Source organism: Excalfactoria chinensis, chromosome 1, assembly GCF_039878825.1.
Source record: "Excalfactoria chinensis isolate bCotChi1 chromosome 1, bCotChi1.hap2, whole genome shotgun sequence".
NCBI classification, from domain to species: domain Eukaryota; kingdom Metazoa; phylum Chordata; class Aves; order Galliformes; family Phasianidae; genus Excalfactoria; species Excalfactoria chinensis.
In genome coordinates, this window is record NC_092825.1 from 43,345,735 (window position 1) to 43,368,544 (window position 22,810).

Sequence of the window (22,810 nt, forward strand, 5' to 3'; positions counted from 1 at the left end):
GTGCAGATGTTTTAATTGTAAAGTGAGATACTTTAAGGTTGTTTTTTTCCTCTAATATCTTGACAGTGTTATTAACTATTTATGAATGTGTCATTTTGTTTTATTCTACTGAAAAAGCCCTGGTAGAAGCTCATATTCATTATTTTAATAGCATAAGTACCGGAATGAAGCACTCTGATAATTTTATACAGGTATGTATGATGGTAATATTTGATTAGCAAAGCTGAAAATCATGCAAATACTTAATTACACTAAGCTTTACTAAGACAAGTTCATCTGCACCGAAGCCAGCTTGCATGGTCCTCAGAGGCTTTAATAATATTTAATAATAGTGTTTAATAATGTATCCAATTGCCATATCTTACAAAGATGTTTTAGTGTACTCTACATATCTAATTGAATACCCAGCAGGGCTGTGCTATGGAAAAGGTGTAAATCACACAAGAAAGCCATGAAAGCATACTTTAAAGAAAAGGCTATCCTCCTTTCAGTTGAGGACCACAAAAAGAAACTGCATGTAGGGAACCTCTAGAGCTGCAAATGAAAACTCCTCTATGTGAGCTAAAGCAGTACACAAAAATGAGTCTGCAGTCAGATTTCATGACCTTTCTATATTATAACAGATAAAAAAAGATCATGCACTTCCAAGGTGCACTTCTCTAAATTCTACTTTGCTATGAAGTGGCTAAATTTTGTTATTAATTTCCCTAGTAATTCAAGTTAAGGAAGGCAATATTGAGAAATTACTTTTGCTGTTAACAATAACAAACTATGAAAGCACTATGAAGATATAATTCTCGTTTAAATTGAGATATTTATGACAAGGGAACAGATCCTCATTACTGTACTGAGACAACTGGTCAAAGCACGGGTGAGTTGCTGCTGCTGTTGAAGATAACCAGCCTGAGGTCCATGCTGGTCAGAATTGGCTTTGGGTATTCCAAATACCACTTCAGTGTTCCCAGTAATATACATATAGAACAGGGACACCTGAAGTTGGCCCTATATTAAGCCAGGTGGGGCACACACATTGTTTATTAATTCCAACTCTTTCAGGGTCTAAAACAGTTAAGTATTTCTGGAAGTGCAGGACTACAGGAGCTCTATAGTTATGAGGTATATGCAAGCAAGAAAAACTCATCTGAACCTGCATCAGTGGCATTGCTAAGTGCCAGTTCATCCAGAGAGTCATCTGTATTACTGAAAAAACTTCAAAATAACCGAATGCAAAACATTAAACAAAGACACAATTCTGTTTTTACAGTAACTCAAATTAACCAAAATATTTTCACATAGAAAGGTCTAAAAAAATGTTTTGGGACTTTACATGTTACCACAACAGCAGGAACTCTGCAGTACGTTCAGTGCTCAGAAAACAAGCAAGAAACCCCTCCCAGGTTGCTCAGTGAATTCTCATAGTGATAATCTCATTCAAAAGCAAGCTGTTGGAAGCTGTACTTGTGGCAGACCTAGTTTTATTCTGTGATTTTTTTTTTAACCAAGTCATCCTTTTAGTACTACTACTTTGTGCTATTTCAAGAATCTAATAGCATGTTCCCATCACTAGCACAGAAAAAATTGAAAGAAAACAGAATGAATGAAAACACACAAACACACAAAAGCCTCATGTAGCATGAGATATTTGACCAATTCTTTTCTGATGTCATTATCACAATCAGTAGATATTAAATATATGGTACTATGACACTTCCTACAAATTCTAAGTATTAAACACACAAGACTTGATCACCTTAAAAAGAAAATAAATGCCATTCTTCTGTATTACTGAAGTACTAATATGTTTTTTGGTGAAAAATACAACTCTGAGAAAACTGGAAGATCATTAAAAAAAACACAACCTGTCCAAGATTTTTTTTTTCCCCCAAAGTTGAAGTTTATAGTGGAAATTTGACAAGGAATAGGTTATTGACAAATCTGCCCTTCAAAAAGTGCTACCATATCATTATTTAAAGGCAACACACAGTACAAAACTATACCCTGCTAATCCTTCTGTAAACATTTCACACATAAATTGTCCATAAAAGACAAAATACTCCTAAGCAGAGAAATCTTTAGTTAAAGAAAGAACACACACCAGAAAAAAACAAACCACTTTTTCTTTCCATTAGATTACTGTCAAAAAGAATAAAAATAAAAAGTACCATGAGGTAGCTGAGTAAAACCAGGAATGATACTGCAGTCAAAATTTGCATGAGTGATAACAAGGAAGTGAGGATGTAAGATATAAGTGGTTTGATGAGTATCTTGAAAACTCGTAGCTTAATCTTGAACAAGATTAGTTTAAGTGTCACACACTTCCAAAAAGGGGCAAAAGATGAAAAATTCATAAAATTCTAATTAAGCTGACTTGCTCTCATTTTCCCAGTATTAATCAATTACGCAGAATTTAAAACATAAAAGCAGGATAAAACATTAATGTTGACTGGAGGCAACAATATGATAAATTAACAGAAACAGAACAAAAAAACATATTTGTAACTCATTTGCCCTACAGAACCACAAGTATAGCTCAAGACACCAACAAAAGATAGTGCTGAGTAGCCTTATTTTATCACTGAGAAACACTTTTTTTTTCTTGCATTACTGGAAAGTCTAAGTAATGCATCACATTTTTCAATTCCAGATACAGTGATTGTCTTCCATTTTTATATATTCAGTTGTAGTTCTCACCAATGCTTTTAACTGAGCTGGACACAAGGTTACAGCCTTGTAAAGTATTAAGAGTACTTTGCAGCTTTTGGAACTTTTTAACTTGTCAAAAATTCACCGGTTCTTTTAATTGCTCTCTTCCTAAAATTCTACGAGATATTCAGTACCTTAAAAGGAATTTTTCCCAGCAACCCCAGAAAAAAAAATTAACGCGTTCCATGAGATTTATTAAAGAATCAGAGTAACTGTGTCCCTTGCTAAGAAACAATACAGACATTATATTTCACAGAATTTAAACAAACGTAGTAAATTACCTAGTCTGCTCCCATTTCTGGGCATTGCCATGAAAGAGCCGAGGCTGCCCCCTATGACGCTATGTGGTCTTCGTAAAGGGGGCTTCTTGAAAGATCCTGTGTATTGGTGGAGAAATGAGTGCATACTGTGAGACGTTGGAGGCCTGCCATTCTTCACAATAGGCTCTAGAATTCACAGGGATCAAAATATTCATTCCCACAAGCAAGTAGGAGTGCCAGGAACGTGCCAGAAGGAAAAAAAAAGAAAAAAAAACCAGTTACTAGACAGGAAATCACCATTCCGGTAAGACTGTTGTTCATGCTAACAGTAGACCACAATACTACAGCCATTCCTCTATAATAAATTAATACAAAACACAGCATTAAATGTTTCCCAAATTTCATCTATTAAATTCTGTCACTCTGCTGCAGGATCAGTAAACAATCTGAACATAAAGTCTGAAAATGTAAATAAGAACAGAAAGAGGCCTTTAGTATTTGTTTTTTCCTTCAGAATTAATGATTTGTTTGATTGCACAATGTCTCATCTTGACTATAATTTAAATAAACCAGCTGTTAGACCAACTCTCACAATGAGCAAATTCAACAGCAAGCCTTTAGAAATACTCACGCTCTCAAAATTCTTGAGAGTCACTCGTAGTGACGGCTTTTGCTACTGGAAGTCCTTAGAAAGAAACATACCTGTCCATACACACACCACAGGGGTTATGTCACAATTAACGTCATTTGTAATTCTGCTATCACTTAAGTATTAAAACAGTTCTTTTGGCTTTCTTGGATGATGTCTCTAACAGCCTGCTGTACTTAGACTCAAAACCAGGATTGTAAGACATGTTTTTATTATTACAATTACTGATGATTCTACTCTCCGGAAGAAACAGGAGAAATTTTACGATCTGATTCACAAGCGTGTACACAAATCAACTGTGTGTGTTCTCCCAGTACCCTAATGGCACACATGAACTAAATGCAAAGGATGGCTCAGGATCTGAAGCAGTCTCCACTAAAAACAGGGAGGTTTTCCTGCTCCAGCAAGAAGCAGGACAGAAGGCAACTCACATTGCCTGTCACAAAACTAGACCCATCAGCCAGTGATTAAGCCACTCATACAAGAACTTAACACTGCTACAACAGAAAATAAGCACAGGGGAAAGGAAGCTACCCACAAGCACTAACACCATACAGTAGGGAAATGCTAAAAACCAAAGAATTTGAGACTAAATGCATCAAAAGGATGCTTCAGATTTGACTGATCTGGTTTTTCTACCATTTGATTCTTGCTACCATTACATATATAGCTGATTTGGTGTTACGTGGAGAACAGAAAAGCCAGCACCTCTGCACAGTGCAATTGCTGCCAAGCAGAGCCTCTCGGGTGCTACTGGGGTCACTGCTGTGTCAGAGAGCAACCTGGGATCCTATTTCATCACCCTGACATCATCTGTACATGCAGGGATCCCAAAGCCTTCTTTTCCTTCCAAAATAAGCACCATCTAGCTAGGAGGCAGAATATTACAGCAAGCAGAATTTCAATGAGGAAGGAACACAACAAATACTTCACAACCCAAGCAATTAAAATGGGGCTTTGAAGGGAGTCCCCTCCCTCCCCCACAACTCCCACACATGTGCAAAAACCCTGAGGATATATTACCAAGATTGGTTTTAAGGAGGAGACTAAAGTACAGAGAGGAAGGCCAGGGACTTTAAGAAGAAATTATGCAGGAAATGTTTGCATATAACATGAATAATACATTAAGACAAAAAGGGCTTTAACCCAGCTGCTGAGGGAAAGCAAACTAAAAAAAAGCTTCAGGCAGAAAACAGAATTTGAAAGGACATGTCAGCACACGTCTTTTACACAAAAATGTACATTTTGTATCAAAACAATGGAGTTTCTCTTTACAGCGAAAAGTAACATGTCAGGATGTACCTCATGAAGGGTCAGAAAGTACTGAAGGAGCGACAAGGAAGGGGCAGGGCCACATGACTGGAAGCAAAAATGCTTACAAGCAAGACAGTGCATCATCTCAGTCTTGTCAAATTGCAACCAGCGTCACCACATTTACATTTGCTGACGATTCTGGTATCATAATCACGTTGCACTGTACCCACACATTAGGACTACATTTGCATTCATGTACATACAGTGTCAGTAATCTCCACTGTATGTTATGGTTTTGCTTACTTGTACCACAATTAATCTCCGGGAACCGTGGAGCACAGTGAAAAGGTCAGAACTTACAAATACACCACATGGCGTTAAGTAGAGATTGTTTGATGCTCATTACAAGCATGAAAGTGTGATGAACAAGATATGTTTATTTCAACATTGTGTTTTTGTCATGGCACTGGTAAATTTGCATATCTTTTACAGTTTAAATCAAAATAGCATCTTAACATATAAAAACTCTGCTTGATAATAAACACAGATAAAGCTAACAGCAAGTTTATATAAAACAAAAATAATACTTATTATACTAAGATCAAATTATACAGAAATAACTTTTCTCATCATAGGCAACTATTATCCTTCTTCTGTGTAAGACTTTTTTTGTTTACAGTCCTAACAACATTAATCTAGGAAAAAGGAAGGATCATAAGCAGTTTTCGTTTTGCAAAGGTATAACAAATGCTTGCAGTCTGATAGGTATTTTGTTATAGATAACATATCTAGTTTAATTTGCATTGTGGTATGCTATCACATCTAGCATAACGTCCGTGTGAATTCACCACTGTGTGCTGCCTCCTCCTTGCAGAATCAGCAGTTAACATGTAAGAACTGGAATGAATGCTGAAAATGATCAGCTAAGTCTTGCTGGAAATTAATTTACAGGGCTTTTACTTATTATTTTTGCACATTTTTAAGATACAAGCACTTAAAGGAAATGCTTTCAAAAAATGTACTAGCTCTCTCTGTCCAACAATCACAAAGATCCCAAAGTTCATACTGAATTTCACCTACTCTGATAATTCATTTCTTTGCACAGCTATTAGTATTTTGAATCATTACATTTGAAGGGTAACACTACAGTTTTTATGGTGAGAATTCAGTGTAACTGACTCTTTTTGAATGAGACCAAACCATCTGTAAAAGTTATATGCTTTTGTTACATACATAAACTGCCTCACATAATTTTATCCCCATGGTTGTAGGTTTGGTTTGTCTTTAAAAAAGTGTTCCACTACATAAAATTCATATTCCTTAAGTCAGCATCACTGTACTCAATAAATGCAACTCAATAACTCCCCAAAGGCTTTGCTGACATGAATTTCTGGTAGAAGAGTAGATATTTTCATGGCACTATTGGTTTAATATTTTGAATAGTCAAAATAATAAGGGAGTAGAGAAACTGCAAAAAATTCACCATGCAAGTCACAGAATCATAGAATGGCCTGGGTTGAAAAGGACCACAATGATCATCCAAGTTTCAACCCCCTGCTACGTGCAGGGTCGCCAACCACCAGACCAGGCTGCCCAGAGCCACATCTAGCCTGGCCTTGAATTCCTCTAGGGATGGGGCATCCACAACCTCCTCGGGCAACCTGTTCCAGCGCATCACCACCCTCTGTGTGAAAAACATCCTCCTAATAACTAATCTAAACCTCCCCTGTTGTCTCAGTTTAAAACCATCCACTCTTATCCTATCACTGTCCACCCTCATAAACAGCCATTCCCCCTCCTGTTTATATGCTCCCTTCAAGTACTGGAAGGTCACAATGAGGTCTCCCTGGAGCCTTCTCCATGCTAAACAAACCCAGGTCCCTCAACATTTCCTCATAGGAGAGGTGCTCCAAATGTACTGATGTATCACACTGAGTATCATACACAGTTCTCATCTTTCTCTCTCAGAGTAAAACTATAAAGACAGGGCTCTTAGAACCACAACAAAGATGACCAAAGGTGGAAAACAGTTGCTGTGAGAATGCCTGCACAACCTAGGACTCTTCGTCCTTGAAAAGTGACAGCTGAAGAAGATGTAGCACAACCTGCAGGCTTGTTGGAGAGCAATTTCATCCAGCACAAGAGCAGGCCCCTGCAAAAGCTGATGTAAAACACACGGAAGTGGTTCTTCACAACACACGTCTCTGGAAACTCCTCACCACACAGGACGTGACGAGTACCAAAAGCATACCAGACACCAAGGCGAGACCGAGACCTTCTCAAGGTTACTAAACACACAGAAACACGCCTAGTTGAGGAAGTCTCTGAACTAGAGACAGGAAGAATACTTGAAGCAAATGCTGCTGAGTACATTTTGGGGTTTAATCTCAAACTCTCCCTCAAACATCACCTTCAGAGGCAAGCTATCTGCAGCTCTGTTCATCCTCACACGGCAAGAGCTCTGCTGCAAGGGCGCAGCTGTGAGGGCTTTGCTCCTGCTGCCACAGCCATTCCTGCATAGGCCCAAGTAATCATCTCTGGCTCCTTCCTCAACTGACTCTGTAAACTTCAATTACTAACTGATAAGCCTCCTAATGTGAAAAGCAAGCTGAAAGAGAGACTGCTAAATTGTTCTTTCGGAATTATATTTTCTCAGTAAGTACTATGCTCTCTTTGTATTCTGGCTACAAAATCACTGCAGTTTCAGCTCGTCTTTCAAGAAGTAACAACCAAATTTAGTTCAACTCTTAAATTTCTTAACAAAATTCAATTCATTAAAAAACGTACTACTTGTCCATTACATTAATAATGCAAATATATTATTCAAATAAGACAAAAGTTAACTGAATCATTAATACTTTTTGAAATATGAATGTACCTGCCTTCGAAAAATTTGTATATATAAAATATAAATACACTGTGTGCATTTATATGTCTACACATAAATATACAATAGCGTGTTTTTATTTATACACACACCCTTTTTATAAAGCCATATGCATGTTATTATGTTAGGTCTCTTGGTTTACGCTGAGCTGTTTTACGCAATTTGGATCATTTTCTCATATTGCCTGTATCCTATCACTCAAACTCCCATTACTATTGGCACAGCACAAATTAACTACAACAGCACTACCAAAAGTAAATACTCTTCCACACACCAACAGTCTGGCTTACTGTTGTTTTAAGAGCTGCTAAACCACACTGCTGACTCGTAGAGCACACACATAAGTTTTAGGAACATACAAAAACCCAGAAAGGTACCACCTGTCTTGTTACATTTGAAATAACGTAAGTGCTAACAAACATCTGAGAACAGAAAATAAATCGAGTTGTTCAAAATTTTCAATTATAAAGCAATAAAAATTTATGCTCATAATTATGAGCACTGCCAGCGTAGAGTAGAACAATAGACTATATAACCAAGAACACCATCCAAGGAATTAATTAAACCAACTATTTTATGAGGCTATAAAGATGTCTTGTCTTTTCCCTTTAACTGTAATTTAAAGTAACCACAAATTCTGCCCTGAAATTATTCCCAAACTCAGTATTTTTTCAATAAAACCTCAGTGTTCCTTCTTCTTATCCATCCATCTTAAAAAAGGGCCATACCACTTCTTTCTTTCCTGTGCTGGATTTATTTAACTGGATTTAGTTAATCTGAGTTCCAGAGAGACTGCAAATTGCTTGGCATTTCTATGCAAGACCTCAGCTACTGTCACATGTCACTCAGTTGGTGGATTAAAGAAAGAAAGTGTTTTCATTAGGAATGTAAATGCGTTTTAAAATACATTTTATGAATATCTAATAGCAGATATTCAACTGTCTCTTTTTATTTTTTTCATGTCCCATGAGTATCTCTATTGTGTGACTGAAAGACTGGGCTGGCTTTCATATGCCACTGTCTAAGTTTTAGAATATTTTCTTCAGCTAGCTTTATTAAAGAATCAAAATCACCTGTCATACATGATGACATCTTCCCTTTAAATCAGGCATCACTGATAGAGCTGAAAAAGTCTACAGGAAAATGCATTATTCAGTAACCACTCTCCATTCCGGAGATACATTCTAATAAATAAACATATATTTAAATTTCATACAAATAAAGTAAACAATTGGAGTTTCTGCTAATAAAAATAAGTCAGATGCTGGAAACCCAGATTCAATGACCTCTGAATCTGATATATAATGAGGAATGAATCCAGGTGTGCTCCATATTTTAAGTAAAGATAAACTTACGTCACAGCAAACATGGCACAATTCACTGATGATTCAAAAAGATCCCTAGATCCTCCTCTGGCAAAAAGAAGGCTTCTGAACTAGGACATTGCAGTGCTAGCCCTAACACAGGGGAGAATCTCACTCGTCACTTTTAGCTGCAGAGCCTGATTCAGGATTGGCTCGACTACAAGCAAGGGCTTACTAAATGCCCTGAGAATCAGCTCCTGGTTTTTGTAGGACAATACGCAGTTCCTCTTCCACCCACCTTGACCTTACCCTTGCTCCAGAAAATTTCAAGTTTGTTTTCTTTGTTGCTTTTTTTTTCTTTTTCTTCCCATTTTAATAAAGAGCAGGGAAGCACCAGAACTCTACAAAAGGGAAATGATATTTTCAATCTCTAGGTAGCTCTGCTTTCATTAAGTCTGATCTATCCAAGCCTTTAAAAAATATTAGCAACTGCTTCAAAGTCATAAGTGCTACTGCTATAGAGCTTTATTATGTCTCAGTGTTATCTACTACATGTTCATTTAACTAATCTGAAAGTATTCTGTATTAATGATCGCTCAATTTTTATGTATTTGTTGGTAACAGTGACCTACTTTTCAGACTTGCAATAGGTAATATTTTGAATAAACTGCTTTTCTGATGAAAATAAGTCCTAGAATGTAAGTATGTGAATTTCTGACATTGTAGAGCTGGGATTCTGCATGATATGATACTTAATTATACTGCTGGAAGGTTGTCAGAATCACTTAGTAAAATTAGTTGATTGCAGGTGATGGCTGTCATAGAATATTTAGATAATCTGAAGTAGCTGTACACTTCCTGTTATCTGCACTCTCATGGAGCAGTGTATGAATTAACGTAAACTTATGCATTATTTTATGGGATTGATTCTGCAGACTCCTTTGTGTGATAACTACGAAAACATTAATGAGCTCTAAAAATAGAACTACCACTCAAAAACAATCAAAACTGTATTTATTCTTTAAACAATGAAATGAAAGCTTCAAATGCGACTGTAAGAACATTACAAACTAAGCATAACTCTAGATGGATTCTTCCCATTGCTTGAAGTTAATCCTTTTGTGTATAGCAGTGAAGCTTAGAGCAAGTTTTGCCACTTGGAAGATACGTGGCAAAAAAATATAAAACATTTGAAGAAAAATGCTGACAGAAGGCTAGCCTTTGAATTTCTCCTGGAAATGAAGATAAAGTACCTTAATGTATAATAAAATGGCACGTAAGGATCCTGTTCATATTTATTTTCACATTTTGGCATGAAAATTATAAGTTTTACCACGGACTTTTTAAAATCACCAAAACAACAGGCAATATACAAGGCAAAAGTAAGATCAGGACACCTAAATACACAAGAAAAAGTATTTAAAAGGTGTTATTTATGTACAGTGAGTTTTTACCTTCAGACTAGTCACCAAGATGAAGGAGATCACAATCAAATGAAAAGGTAGGTACTCAAAGCTAAAAATCTCCCTTTTCAGGTTTATATATTTATTTTTGTTTAAAATACACTTATCAAGAAAATACCCATGGCTACCAGAGCACATATTTGAACACAAGCATGGTAGCCCTGCACCTTCCTACCATATATGCATGACCTACCACAAGTACTAGTCTTCCCTTTAAAACACGCAGTTCCAGAAGGCATCACACAACATGAAACCCCTCACAGGCTGTTTTCAGGTACAGTTTAAATCAACATGTCAGCACTCAGTCAAGATAAAAGCATCCCTTGCCTCCCTTCTTGTCTTCCCACGCACAACTACCCCCCTGTAGCTCCCAACACAAATACCTGTGAGGCCACACTGCCAACCAGATCAGGAAAGAAAAGATCTAGTTGCCTACTTGTCCTACTTTTAGGGAATAAAAAAACCACAACTACCACACATTCATTTTATTTTTCCCTACTCCACAAATCCATCTAAATGCCATTTAAGGAGAAATTTCTACATATTCATCAGTGAGCCTATTCTAGCAGAAGCATGTTATATTATACAGAGTCCACTTCTGCTATTCTCCTGCCAAACCTGTTCTCCAGTTCTGAAGGAAAAGATGAGTGGACAAAAACCCCTCAAGTCTCTGAAGCAGGCTTTCAGGTGCTGAATGTTCATGCTGATTTCTACTTATAAGCACTTCTACGCATGAACAGAGCCTCCAGGTTTTGTGAGATGAAGCAAATGAAAACAGAAGGGAGAAAAGAACGCTATGCTGTGCAGCATATGTGAGATGTGAAAACCATACTGATGGTAACAACAAAAATTGATGTATGCCACAGCACAGAAGGGTACATATAAACATAATAAAGCCATTGTCAGAATAGTGTAAGGAAGAATATGTGCTTCAGTATTCAGCTGTGACAACTCCCAGTTATTTGCAGTAACCTCTATCTCTAGAATGAGCATCATCACTTGGGTGTTTCCCAGCACCTCCCCATCCCCCACACTTGACATGTTAATATTGATTCGTTCCTCCAAAAACAATTAAAAAATGTACTGATTTGTTACTGTAAGTATTTTTGTGCTCATATTTTCAATTTGAGCGTGTTGTCTTGAAAATACATTGCAACACACTGTTTTCCTTACATACAAGGAATCACACACAGCAGATGGGAACTTCTCAGCTGTACTGAAGATGATATGAAATGACGACAACTACACAAAGATTTGGATGCTCTACAACAGCACTGCAGTGTGTCAGTTTTTACAAACATGGATTCTTTTCATCAGAGCAGAAACTTGTCATTAAGGCCTTAAACCTAAAAAACACTTACGCACTTTACTGTAGCTGATCCTTCCATTATTACTCACACCTGTAAAATTACAAAAAAATTATGGAAGTGTTTGTGAAACCGTATCCTACGATCATATCACCGAGCTAAAGCACATTAAATGGAGATAAATATTACTCTATGATATTCAGGAAGTCATTTATATTGGACCCTCCCTTGTTTTGTTTTAGCATGTATGTATACATATATAGAGAGAACAAGATGGCATTATATAATGGCATTCCAACTGAATTGTCACTTCATATATATGAACACAAGTTATGGATGTATTTATGAGTGTATCTTATAATTAATCTTAAAAGCATGCTTGGAGCTTATGCTAAAGCATAATATTAGACAATACAGCCCCATTTTTCACTTTCATTAGGGAGCATATTCATATGTATTTAAAGCACTTGCATAAATTTTACACTTAATTGAGCTCTAAATATGTATGATTTGGATGTTACTCCTGGCCAAATTTCATTAGTATGACACTGGCAAGGAAAAATTTCAGGAACAAATTTAGTTGTCATGTGCTACAAATTACCACTTAGCATTTTTAATATTAATCTGGATACATATATATTAATGTACCTACGATTAAAAGAAATAGGCAGCAAATTGTTATTGCGCTACAATCAAGGCAGAATTAAAAAGTACACAGCAAATCCAACTAGTTAGTTTTACATGTTGAAGCATTAGAGACCATGAAAAGGATTCTGTTTCAGCCCACAGTACACAAGGCTTCAGATTCAAATTAGGCATTTCATCCGTCAGTCTACTTTTATGGCTTACGCATCTGATTATGTGATGCTTTCTCACCCAAAAGCCAATTATGATGAATGTGATTTGTAAGGCAGATTTAATCATATATAGGTTTCTGGTCACAGCGTAATTTGATGGTGTTCCAGAAAGAACACTGTTGATTATTCTGTGTTCAGTGCAATACCTCTGTGCTACGACATTGCTATTGCACTGAACAATCCAGGTTGATCTCTGCTAATCCCACTTTGCTGCTGAAGGGTAAGTACTGCATGCTGAGACTGTACTGACATAACACGATGAAGGAGGCTGCGTGTGAAATGGAACTGCATACAAAAGGTCAGCTCATTCTGTGGTATCAATGCATTGCAAAGAAATCAAAAGTTACATATCTAATTTTACATTGGTGAACTACAAATGGGACAATTTGTTCTGCATAGTAGTAATGTTCTTTCAAACCAGACTTCAAACAACCCACTCAGAAGTAAGAGTTAATGACAAGGTAGGTCTAAAGAGTGCTGCAGCTACTTGGAATCAGAGGCAATTGTTCTAGAAGAGGAAAGGTTTGATGGTGGGCTGATTAGAACAGTTTACTGCAAAAGGGAACCATGATGAAAGGTCCCTGGTATGCTATCCATGTCATTTACATCCAGAATCACAAAGCTGAACTGGAACTTCCTAATAAAGATTTCATAAAACAATATTATGAAAAAGCACATGGATGGGTATGGATTGCAGGTCAGCAGTTAAGTGATTTTTTATGGCTGTAGCCTCAGCAGCCTCCAAGGTGCAGTAAACAAGACATTTTTTTCAGGAAGGAAAAAAGCTAGCTTGTACAACATATGTATGTTCCAGTGAGTATGGCTATCAGAAGGGGATGACAAGAGACAAGACAGGTTATTCTCTAAGAAGAAAAAAATAAGAACTAAAAACTGGACAACGGTGGAAAAAAAAATAATCTGTAGAGCCTTCAGGATATTTAGACAGTACCTTGTCTTTTGGCATGAGAAATATAGCTGAAGTTAAGAGACACATGATGAAACTTCCTGAAGACTGACTGTATCCTTGACTTTGATTCTCTGGAGAACAAAATATTGGTTTGCCTTTGATTTACTAGACAGAGCTTTTAAAGTTCTGTTAAGAAGAGACCCACAGCTTGCAAAACTGGTCACATTTGTGTTTTTCTGTTCATAGGGTTAAAGAGTTGTTTGATTTCTGTTCTGGGGTAGAAGGTTACTCCTACCTTCTGAGATGAGCACTACTGCAGCAAAAGATGCACTTTTCATGATCTTAATGTATCTACCAACTCATAAGCTGTTCTTTAAGACACTACATTCTCATGTGTCTCAATTTGATATTTACAATTAATACTGGTTTCTTTACACTATCTCTCTCTCTCTATATATATGTGTATATATGTAGTATACATGTACATACGTAAAGAGATTGAGGCAAATCTCTCCCATTATGTTTGTATATATATCATACATATATATACACACACACGTATATATGATAGCACTTGTCCAAATCTTGACTCCTGTGATATGCCTGAAAACCAAGATCTCATAAATTGTGTGGCAAGCATTTAACCGACTTTCTAGTTTTCAAAGGAAAATAAAAAATGCCCCGAATAGTACCTGTTCATCTCTGCAATATCAGAGTTTGAACTGATACTAACATAAGCATTCGAAAACTATCTGAGAAGTCAAGAAAATGGTGGTACAACTTTTTAAAATGATTAAAAGTTATGAGTTAAAGATTATACATAGTGACAGTACAATTGTATTTATTATTCTTCCTCTTTGAAAAGGGTCGACAATGCTTAATAAACATGTCCAAAGGTATTCTACTATGGCATTAACAACATCTTGCAGTTCTAAGCATTGTACCACACAATATTAGCATATAAGCTTCCTCTGAACCAATGAAATAATGTGGAAAGCAAAGTAAAACAAGCACTGAAAGCAAAACCATTCATTTGCAATTAGAAACATCTAAAATACTTACAGACAAGTTAAGTTTGTCAAGGTTCAGTGATCAACATGCAGAAGACATCTAAGTTGCTGGCTAATTCTCAAATATTAAAAACTGCCAATACATGGTCTAGGATGGCATGAGCTCACACCTTCATGAACGAGTTACTGTGTCCTCTCTCCCTTGAGCTAGCACCCAGAATGTCATTCAGAATGAACTTTCTGGATCCAGTTTTCAAGCGAGTCACTTCAGCAACCCAGTTTAATACACACTGATAACAGTGACAATTTTTGATGCTTATTTCCCAGCATGAAAGTAATATTCATTAACACTTATTTGCATAATGGAATCAACATATCAGAAGTATATACAGGTCTGAAGAAAATATGCTTCAGTAACAAAGGCTAATACAAATGAAACCATAAGGGACTACTACTCAGGATGTCTCAGAAAGTGCTTCATTCACATTATCAAGAAGATACTACAGTTACTGTTTTGTTGTAAATCTGTTGAATAAACACAAAAAGTTATAATAGACATAGTTTCCAAAACTCTCAGGCATGGCCCATGATGAAGACAACAGCAAAGAATAAAGCAGAGATTAAAGGTAAAAATGAAAAATATGAATAGTTTTGTTTTGTCAAAGGTAAATTCAGCTTGGTATGCAACAGATCTTGGATGGAGCTTACAAGTCTCCAGGGCAAATTCCACTGCCTCTACATCTGTTCAAGCTTCCCAGCCCTGCCAATTCTGAATATTCAATAGCAACATATAATTTACAGGTGTGAGGTGAAAAAAAAAATAATATGATCTCTTGATACTTGAGAAAACCTTAGATGTCAGCAGAGCAATAATACTAACCAGCACAGAAAATGCAACGTGACTTTAATGCCACAGCCAAGAAAACAGTACAAAGCAAATAAAATATCTTCTAGTCATTATTGTTGCGACGCGGTTTCAGAAGCAGTACTATCACTACTGCAGACTTGACAGCAGCCAGTATGCTTATGGGATCAGACAAAGATTTGCGTAAGAATACATAGACAAGCTAGTTATCCTTGGTACTTCTAAATAACTACTAAAGTAGTACTTATTCTGAGTAACAGTTCTCAGACTAGCGTGCTATGTCACCAATGATAAGTTAAACAGTTACACTTATACTACCTAAGCAATTATTATCAACACATTATAGAATAATGATTTTTGGGAAATAAACAATTTGAAGCCATATGAAGTTGATGCAAGACCCAATGAATTCATACAATAATGGGCTTATTTACTGATAGACCATCTACAATCCTTGCTGCTCAGCACATTAAAAAAGCAATTTAGGTAATTCGTAATAAATATGTATAACAATTTGATATGAAAGTAAGCCAGTATGTGACAAGGTATCAGACTGTTACAAGAACCAGACTAGTCAAATGTAAGGTAAATTAAAAGAACAACTTGGTAAGGATGTGCATGCAATCATGAAACCTGACATAAAACCCAACATCATTCCCTCATGCGAGATCTGCTCTTACATTTCAGTGAAGGACCTGCTTACCGTTATCTTTGCTGCTGTTTTCTTCAATTGTCATTTGTTCTGCTAGCTCAGACAGCGATTCATCAATGGTCTGACTTCCACGCAAGGTTAAGGAAAGTCTCCTCTTAAACTTTTTCATTCTATCAATATTATGTCTGGCTTAAGGAAGCCTGAAAAGAAAGAACAAAAAGCAAGAACAAAATTATTTAATCAGGAAACTAATTAACTTATATAAAAATGAAGAAAAAATCACAGAAATTATAGTCACTATGCAAGTTATCCACAAAACATTCACATCCTTAGACCAAGGTTTCTCCACCAGGCTGAAGAAGAATGTTGAGACATCGTTTTGCAATGACTCAATGCCTTGAGACACACGCTTCTGCGATTTTGATTTATACTAGAGAAAGTAAGAATCATTGCTTAAGAAAAACCACAACAGTTAATTCAAATACTATTTAATTTTAAAATAATAAAAATAGCAGCTATTTGAAAACTTGCTGACGCTCTTGTTGCCTACTTTATTGCACCCCTACTGCAGTCTCTCTCCAAAGCTGCTGGAGACAGTGACGTTGGAACCTTCTGTCTCTTTCAGCCCATCTGTTTAAGGACGAGAGGTTACTGAATTCCCTATTTTGCCCTTTTCACCAAATGAGGAGGAAGACAACATTACACTCTTAAAACACAAAAGCAATTCCCAAATTCCCAAGTTGACAGCTAAGGCCCAATAACAACACCTAGAATGGATGCCTCTCTCCAGCCAGACAACAGGAATAAACAGGGAACAAAGCAGGAGGCGCTTTCTCTGTGGGAAGTGGTAAGCAAACAACGAAGCAATAATATCAAAAGTATAGGCAGATAAACAGGCTGTCACAAGTCTAAGCCGGTAAGTGAACTTTGTCATGTAAGGGCAAACACATGGCGCACTGCAGTAAGCACAATGCTGTCTTTCATTGCCCCATATGGACGGTTCACCCTAGATGTTACTTCTCAGAAACTCGTTCATCTGCTCGCAGCCTCCAAGACTCACACAGGTTCTGTAACACACAAGTACAACATTCTTTTCTGAGCTGCTCATATATTTTGCCCTGCTCCTACCAGCCTTTTCACACTCCTAAATCCATAATTCACGTAGAAAAAATGGAAAACCAGATTTTCCTTGATAGCCCCCTCCAAGTAGAGAAATACAAAAAAGCAGTACTGTAAATATCTACATTTTAAAACGAATTGAGAATATGTCTTCATTTATTACACTGCCACAAACCCTCAAAGTATACACTATTCAACTGCATAGCTTACTCTTTATTTAGATGTTAGATTACAAAAAGGAGAAGAAATTGGTAGCAGAGGTTGGATGTGTCAGTTGACAGTAGGATAATGTAGATACAGTCTAACTCATCATAAGAACACACTTCTCATTGTAGTAAGTAGCAATAGATAAAAAAATGACCTATGCAATTTGAGTCTAATGGCAAATAAATACAAAAAGCAACAAAGAAGGAATGGTGTATAAGGGGAGAAAGGTAGACTACAACACAGGGTTAATACCTTAGGCAATCAAAGCTACTATAGGAGTAGGCAGAAATAGTCAGGTGCTGGGTAGGAGATGTATAGGAAATAAAAATAGAACTTCTGGAGTTCTTTTTTTTTAATGCATTTCTGCCATGCAATAAAGCCACAACTTAGCATGAATAATTTCATCTCTTCTCACTCAACAGCACAATAATCTGACTGTTAAGGAACCAAACAGAGAATGTTCCAAGGGGAATATTTACTTTTCCTGTTCAGTACTTTGCTTTGAAGAATTTATCTGAGACTGTTACGTTTAACTTTTCCTAGGTGATGGCCTACAATTCTTCTTAAAAACTGAAGACAAAATTAAAAATAAAAATAAAAAAAATAAGGACACATCCTTTTATTTTGGTTTTATTCAATTATCCTTTGGTGTTTTTGAAACCTGCATCTTCCTACATGCACTACTTTCAAAAAGGATACATGGAATTTTTAGCTATGTAATGCCCTAAAGCTAACGGAAAGTACAACAATTTCTTTCCAATTTTCCACTTGGGCAGTAACTGCAAAAACAGATGCCTTTATATGGAAACAGGCTGTTCCTGGCTTTTAATCTTGCAAATATTTAAGCCTACACATTTTTTTAATCAAAAAGTTCTACCGCTAAAGAACATTACATACAAATCAACAGACATAGATCAGAAAATCTGACAGAGATTTTACACTTCAAGAGAGCATAAAAGTAAATATTTTCTTAATTACAGTTTCAAAATTCTTCCTGTTCTGTGAGGTTTTCATGGGGTGTTGAAGCAACATTATTAACAAGATTCTGAGTAAGCTGAGGACTGAATTTTACAGTAATTTAGAAGTGAGGAAGAACAAGGAGGGCAAATCAACAAGTGTGTAAATGCTTCCTTCCTCTGAAACAATTCAGATTTTTTTTTTTAAATTTATTTTAATTTTAATGGAAAAGATGCTTAGTTATGTGAAACCAAATCTTCTTGCTTTAAGTACCAGCATTCCCGCTACTTCAGTTACCTAGAGACATATTATACACGTATCTAGAAATGGAAGGCAATGTATAAGGAATGACTGTATCCAGCATTTGGGAACATCCTCACTCTCCGAATTCTGCATTCTCACTTCTGGCCAAAGCTGCAGAACCTGCTAAATCTTTCTACCTCAAGAAAAGGCCTCAGAGAACAGAATCTCAAAAATACAAACTGTGCAATCCAAAGGTAGAACTGGTTCTCTAAAATGTCTGAAACGTCAGAAATATCAGAGAAAGGTTGATTTTAATTCACTTGAATCAAAATTACAAGGAAACAATCTGACAATCGCTTTCAATAGTTCATAACAGGTGCATACTTAATTTCTCTTTTTAACATGAAGCCTGATTCAAATCTAAAACAGAGTTACTTGATTAGTAATACACATGTAGCGGCTATGATACTATGAAGCGAGACTCATTATTTTCTCCTAAGTGCTTAGTGTGAGATGAATATGCACAGTCATTTTTATTTTGAAACTTTAGAATGGAACTGAGGACTTTGCTACTCTGGTCTGTAGATTTATTTACTCTGAATTTCAAAGCTGTAGCCAAACCAACTATTTCAGATGTCAAGACGCATAGGTGCATACACTTGAATGCAACTAATGCAAATTCTAGTCTTTTGCAGACAGAATGAGGACAAGCAATCTGACATGCTACTATCTGTTACAAGCCAGAAAAACTGGCAGAGACATATTTGTTCTGTCCTTAAAGTGACAGGAAATGAAGGAAAAAACAACACATTAAAGGGGCTGCTACTTCTTATGAATGACCTCCAGTCTAACTCAGAACAGCTGGTATTTTTGTCCTCAGAAGCAGCACAACTAAATCCTCAGAAACTATACTGAATTTTACCTTTCATACGTATTTTGCTCCTTACAATATGAAAAAAAAATGTTTTCAATACTCACTATTGTTGACTGATGCTTCAACAGCCTCAAGCTCCCACTTCACTCTCTGCACATCATTTAAAAGCAATCTCCACAGTGCAGTTTTAAAAACGAACATTACATTTTTAAGATCACTTAGGTGAAATCAGATTTAAACACGTGGGTTCTGGCTCCCTTCTTCTGTATCAGACCAATCCCTCTCGTAACGCCTGTACTACAGCACCTTCTCTTTGGCTAAACCAGATCCAAGGCAACAGCTTGGATACACTGCAGGCACACATCAAAGCATCCTCATTTCAAAGTAATAATTCAACAAGATTCTGCACTCATCTACTCACTAAAAAATCAGAGGCCTTATAATGCTGATAGTCAGAATCCTCAAAGTAAACCCCCACTACTTCCCTTAAGCTCCCAGCCCCTTGACGTGCTGAAGTAAAGAAAAGGAATGAAGAAGGTCTTTATTTGCAATTAATGTACACTGAGTGCATAATCCTTGTAAGCTTAACCAAATTCAGACAAAGTTTTCAGAAGTGATGAAGTTATTGGCTTACATGTTAGCCATTTATTTCAGGAGGGCCACAGATTCTGGTGGCTGACCAAGATCTGGCTGATTCAACTCCCTCTGAAGCCAATGGGAACCTGTCCTTCCACTTGAGTAAGTTCTGGATCAGACTAAATGCTGACTCTCCAGTTTCCAGATGTTAAATTGCATTACAGAGCATCTACAGAGAGATTAAGCATTTTAACATTCACTTTCCGACTGAGGCACAAAATGAAGTTACTACATGACTATTTTTACAAGCTGCTTTACAAGAGGGAGAGGTGTTTCCCAAACATTTGAAAGTGGAAAGAAAAACTCATTATCCAAGGAAAGCAGCTGAAGTGGGAGGAAAAGACAAGCCCAGAAACTTCGTATAAAAACAGCCTGAGAACAACACCAGGATGGGACTGAGGTGCTCAGGAGCCATAGGTGGGGAACATCCAGGCAAGAAGATAGCAGCACAGCCACAGGGCTAGCTGTCCACCCTGGAGGTCAGGATGAACTTTCGGGACTTCCATTTGTTAGGATCTAAGATGGAAAATCAAACATTGGCTTGATTACTGGCTGAGAAAGAAAAATGGTCCTAGAAAAAAAAAAAGAATAGCAAAAAGCACAAAAATCCCTACGATGTGACTCTCCGTGTCTCAGTTCTCAGTGACTCTCAAAATGCAGTATCATTTGGTCTATCTTTCAAATCTGAGCAGCTCATCATTTAACCTTCCACTAGTGTCTTAATTACACCAGTTACAAGTCTTATTTTCAAGTGCACGATAAGCTGTGTGTCATTCGTTTGACTGCACAAATAACTTTAGATGCTTATCATTCATGAGTATATCTGAAGGTGATAACCCCTGCTTGTGTCAGAAAGAAGTTTGCAAAACCTGGGCTAATGTAAACGATGTTAATTAAAAACTGAGACAAGGAAACATCTGTCAAGGATATTGTCCTCTTAATCTAAAAAAGAGCACTCTATAGTGTTCGTATCTATTAAATTATTCTCAATTTATATGAATTAAAAAAAAAAGAAAATGAAGGTAGAGAAAAGCTACTGGTGATACAAGCATCTTGCGCATCAAATACAAAACAAACTAAATTACACTAATGAAAAATATATGGCTAATTGATCTAGGATGATAAACCAACAGTTCCAAATTGTAAAATTCACATATAATACTTCCATACAATCACAAGTCTACTTTAAAAGACTACACTATAAATATGGCATCTTACTCACTGCATCTGTTGGTTTTGTTTCAACTCACATTTGTTTACATCCATGGAAAAAAAAACCAACAAAAACAAACGACATTTTTCCATGCCTTTAGAACATCATGACTGGCCAATCAGACTCTCTTGTTAGGAACAGAATTGCTTCAGAGATTGTCTTTTATGCTGCATTTGGTCAAATAAATGACACGGCACAGATCCAAGTGACAGCTGAGAAACAAGACCCTTGTTACCAATAAAAAAACAATAATTACGAAGTCAAATATAACAGCCCAGTTGAACTCCCAGCATTGAAAAGGGCAAGAGGACTCTCACCGCCTTTTCCTTATTAACAAAACAATAATCAACATGAAATTAATTTTTTGAGGTGAGGCCCTTCTATATATCTACAGATCACAGCAAATTAATTACTGAATTAATTACTGAAAACTGCAAGCAGAAATGTATTCACAAAGCTGTGCCTCTTATCAGAGGCTTGTAATAGAGGCAAAGAGTCTCCTCTTTGAGGCAAGAGCGTAGCTACATTCAGCTCCTGATGTACATCAACTAGAAACTCTTTTGCATACAGAGGAAATGCATGGAAATTAGCCTGTCCTAATTGAATTTACATTTGAAATGCATTTCCTTTTTTGCCTTGTCCTCATAATCCCTTTACCTTTAAAAAGTAATGAAGAGTGGAAATAAAAACAAATTTTGAAACAAATCACAATCTTTAAATTAAAAAATACAAACTTGAGAGTGATCGCTATGCATGTATTTAACGATACCATTAGCACAGAAAATAATGAAACAAACCTCCCAGGTTTTCCAAAAGGGTTAACTCTGGCAGTCCTCTTTCATATCATATACTTACCTTTCTCCTGGACTCAGCTTTCCTTAGTCTATCACAGCAAGTTTACGTACTTTCAAATGTACACACACATTCTCCTCCCAGAGATACAAGCAATATCAAATAGCAAAAGAATCAATATAGACATTGTATTTGATATCTCCCTAGATTAGATAGACTGTACTAATGAATAGCTGCATGTTAATTATCAAAGGTTGTGTTCTCTCACCAGCCAAATGAAAAAACACAGTATGGCTCTGGTTAAACTAGCTGACATTTAAACCACCAAAATGAATGAGCTGGCTGGCAAAGCCTCCTGCATTTGCTTTTGGGCCCATAAACTGAAAATCCTTTTTGCTCTCAGACAAAAAGGCAAAAAACAGAATACTACATGAATGTAACGTATTACCAATGGAACTTTCTGCATCAAAAGATGTAAGGAGCACTGGAAACAAGACACCTGCAATTTTGCTGGATTTTTATTAATATTCATAAATTGCCTTAACGTGGCTTCAGAAGAGAAGCATCTTTAAAAATTAGGCACGGAAAGCTTGCTATCCCCTAATACAGAGATTGATTTAGTAACTGATCTACAATGGTGCACTCATCTCT

General features: G+C 36.6%; 1 protein-coding gene across 2 annotated transcripts in view; it reads right to left on the reverse strand.

Annotated features, from left to right (window-relative positions):
* Positions 1-22,810, reverse strand: part of CDK17 (cyclin dependent kinase 17) — an 85,601-nt gene that overhangs the window by 34,474 nt on the left and 28,317 nt on the right. The window contains exons 2-4 of one of the 2 annotated variants that reach the window (XM_072329334.1): positions 16,170-16,318; positions 11,882-11,920; positions 2,985-3,149 (exon numbers count right to left, since the gene is read on the reverse strand). In XM_072329334.1, the coding sequence (XP_072185435.1) occupies positions 2,985-3,149; positions 11,882-11,920; positions 16,170-16,287 (322 nt within the window). In that variant the 5' untranslated portion in view covers positions 16,288-16,318. The remainder of the gene's footprint in view (positions 1-2,984; positions 3,150-11,881; positions 11,921-16,169; positions 16,319-22,810) is intronic. The other variant, XM_072329342.1, reaches the window with a different exon arrangement.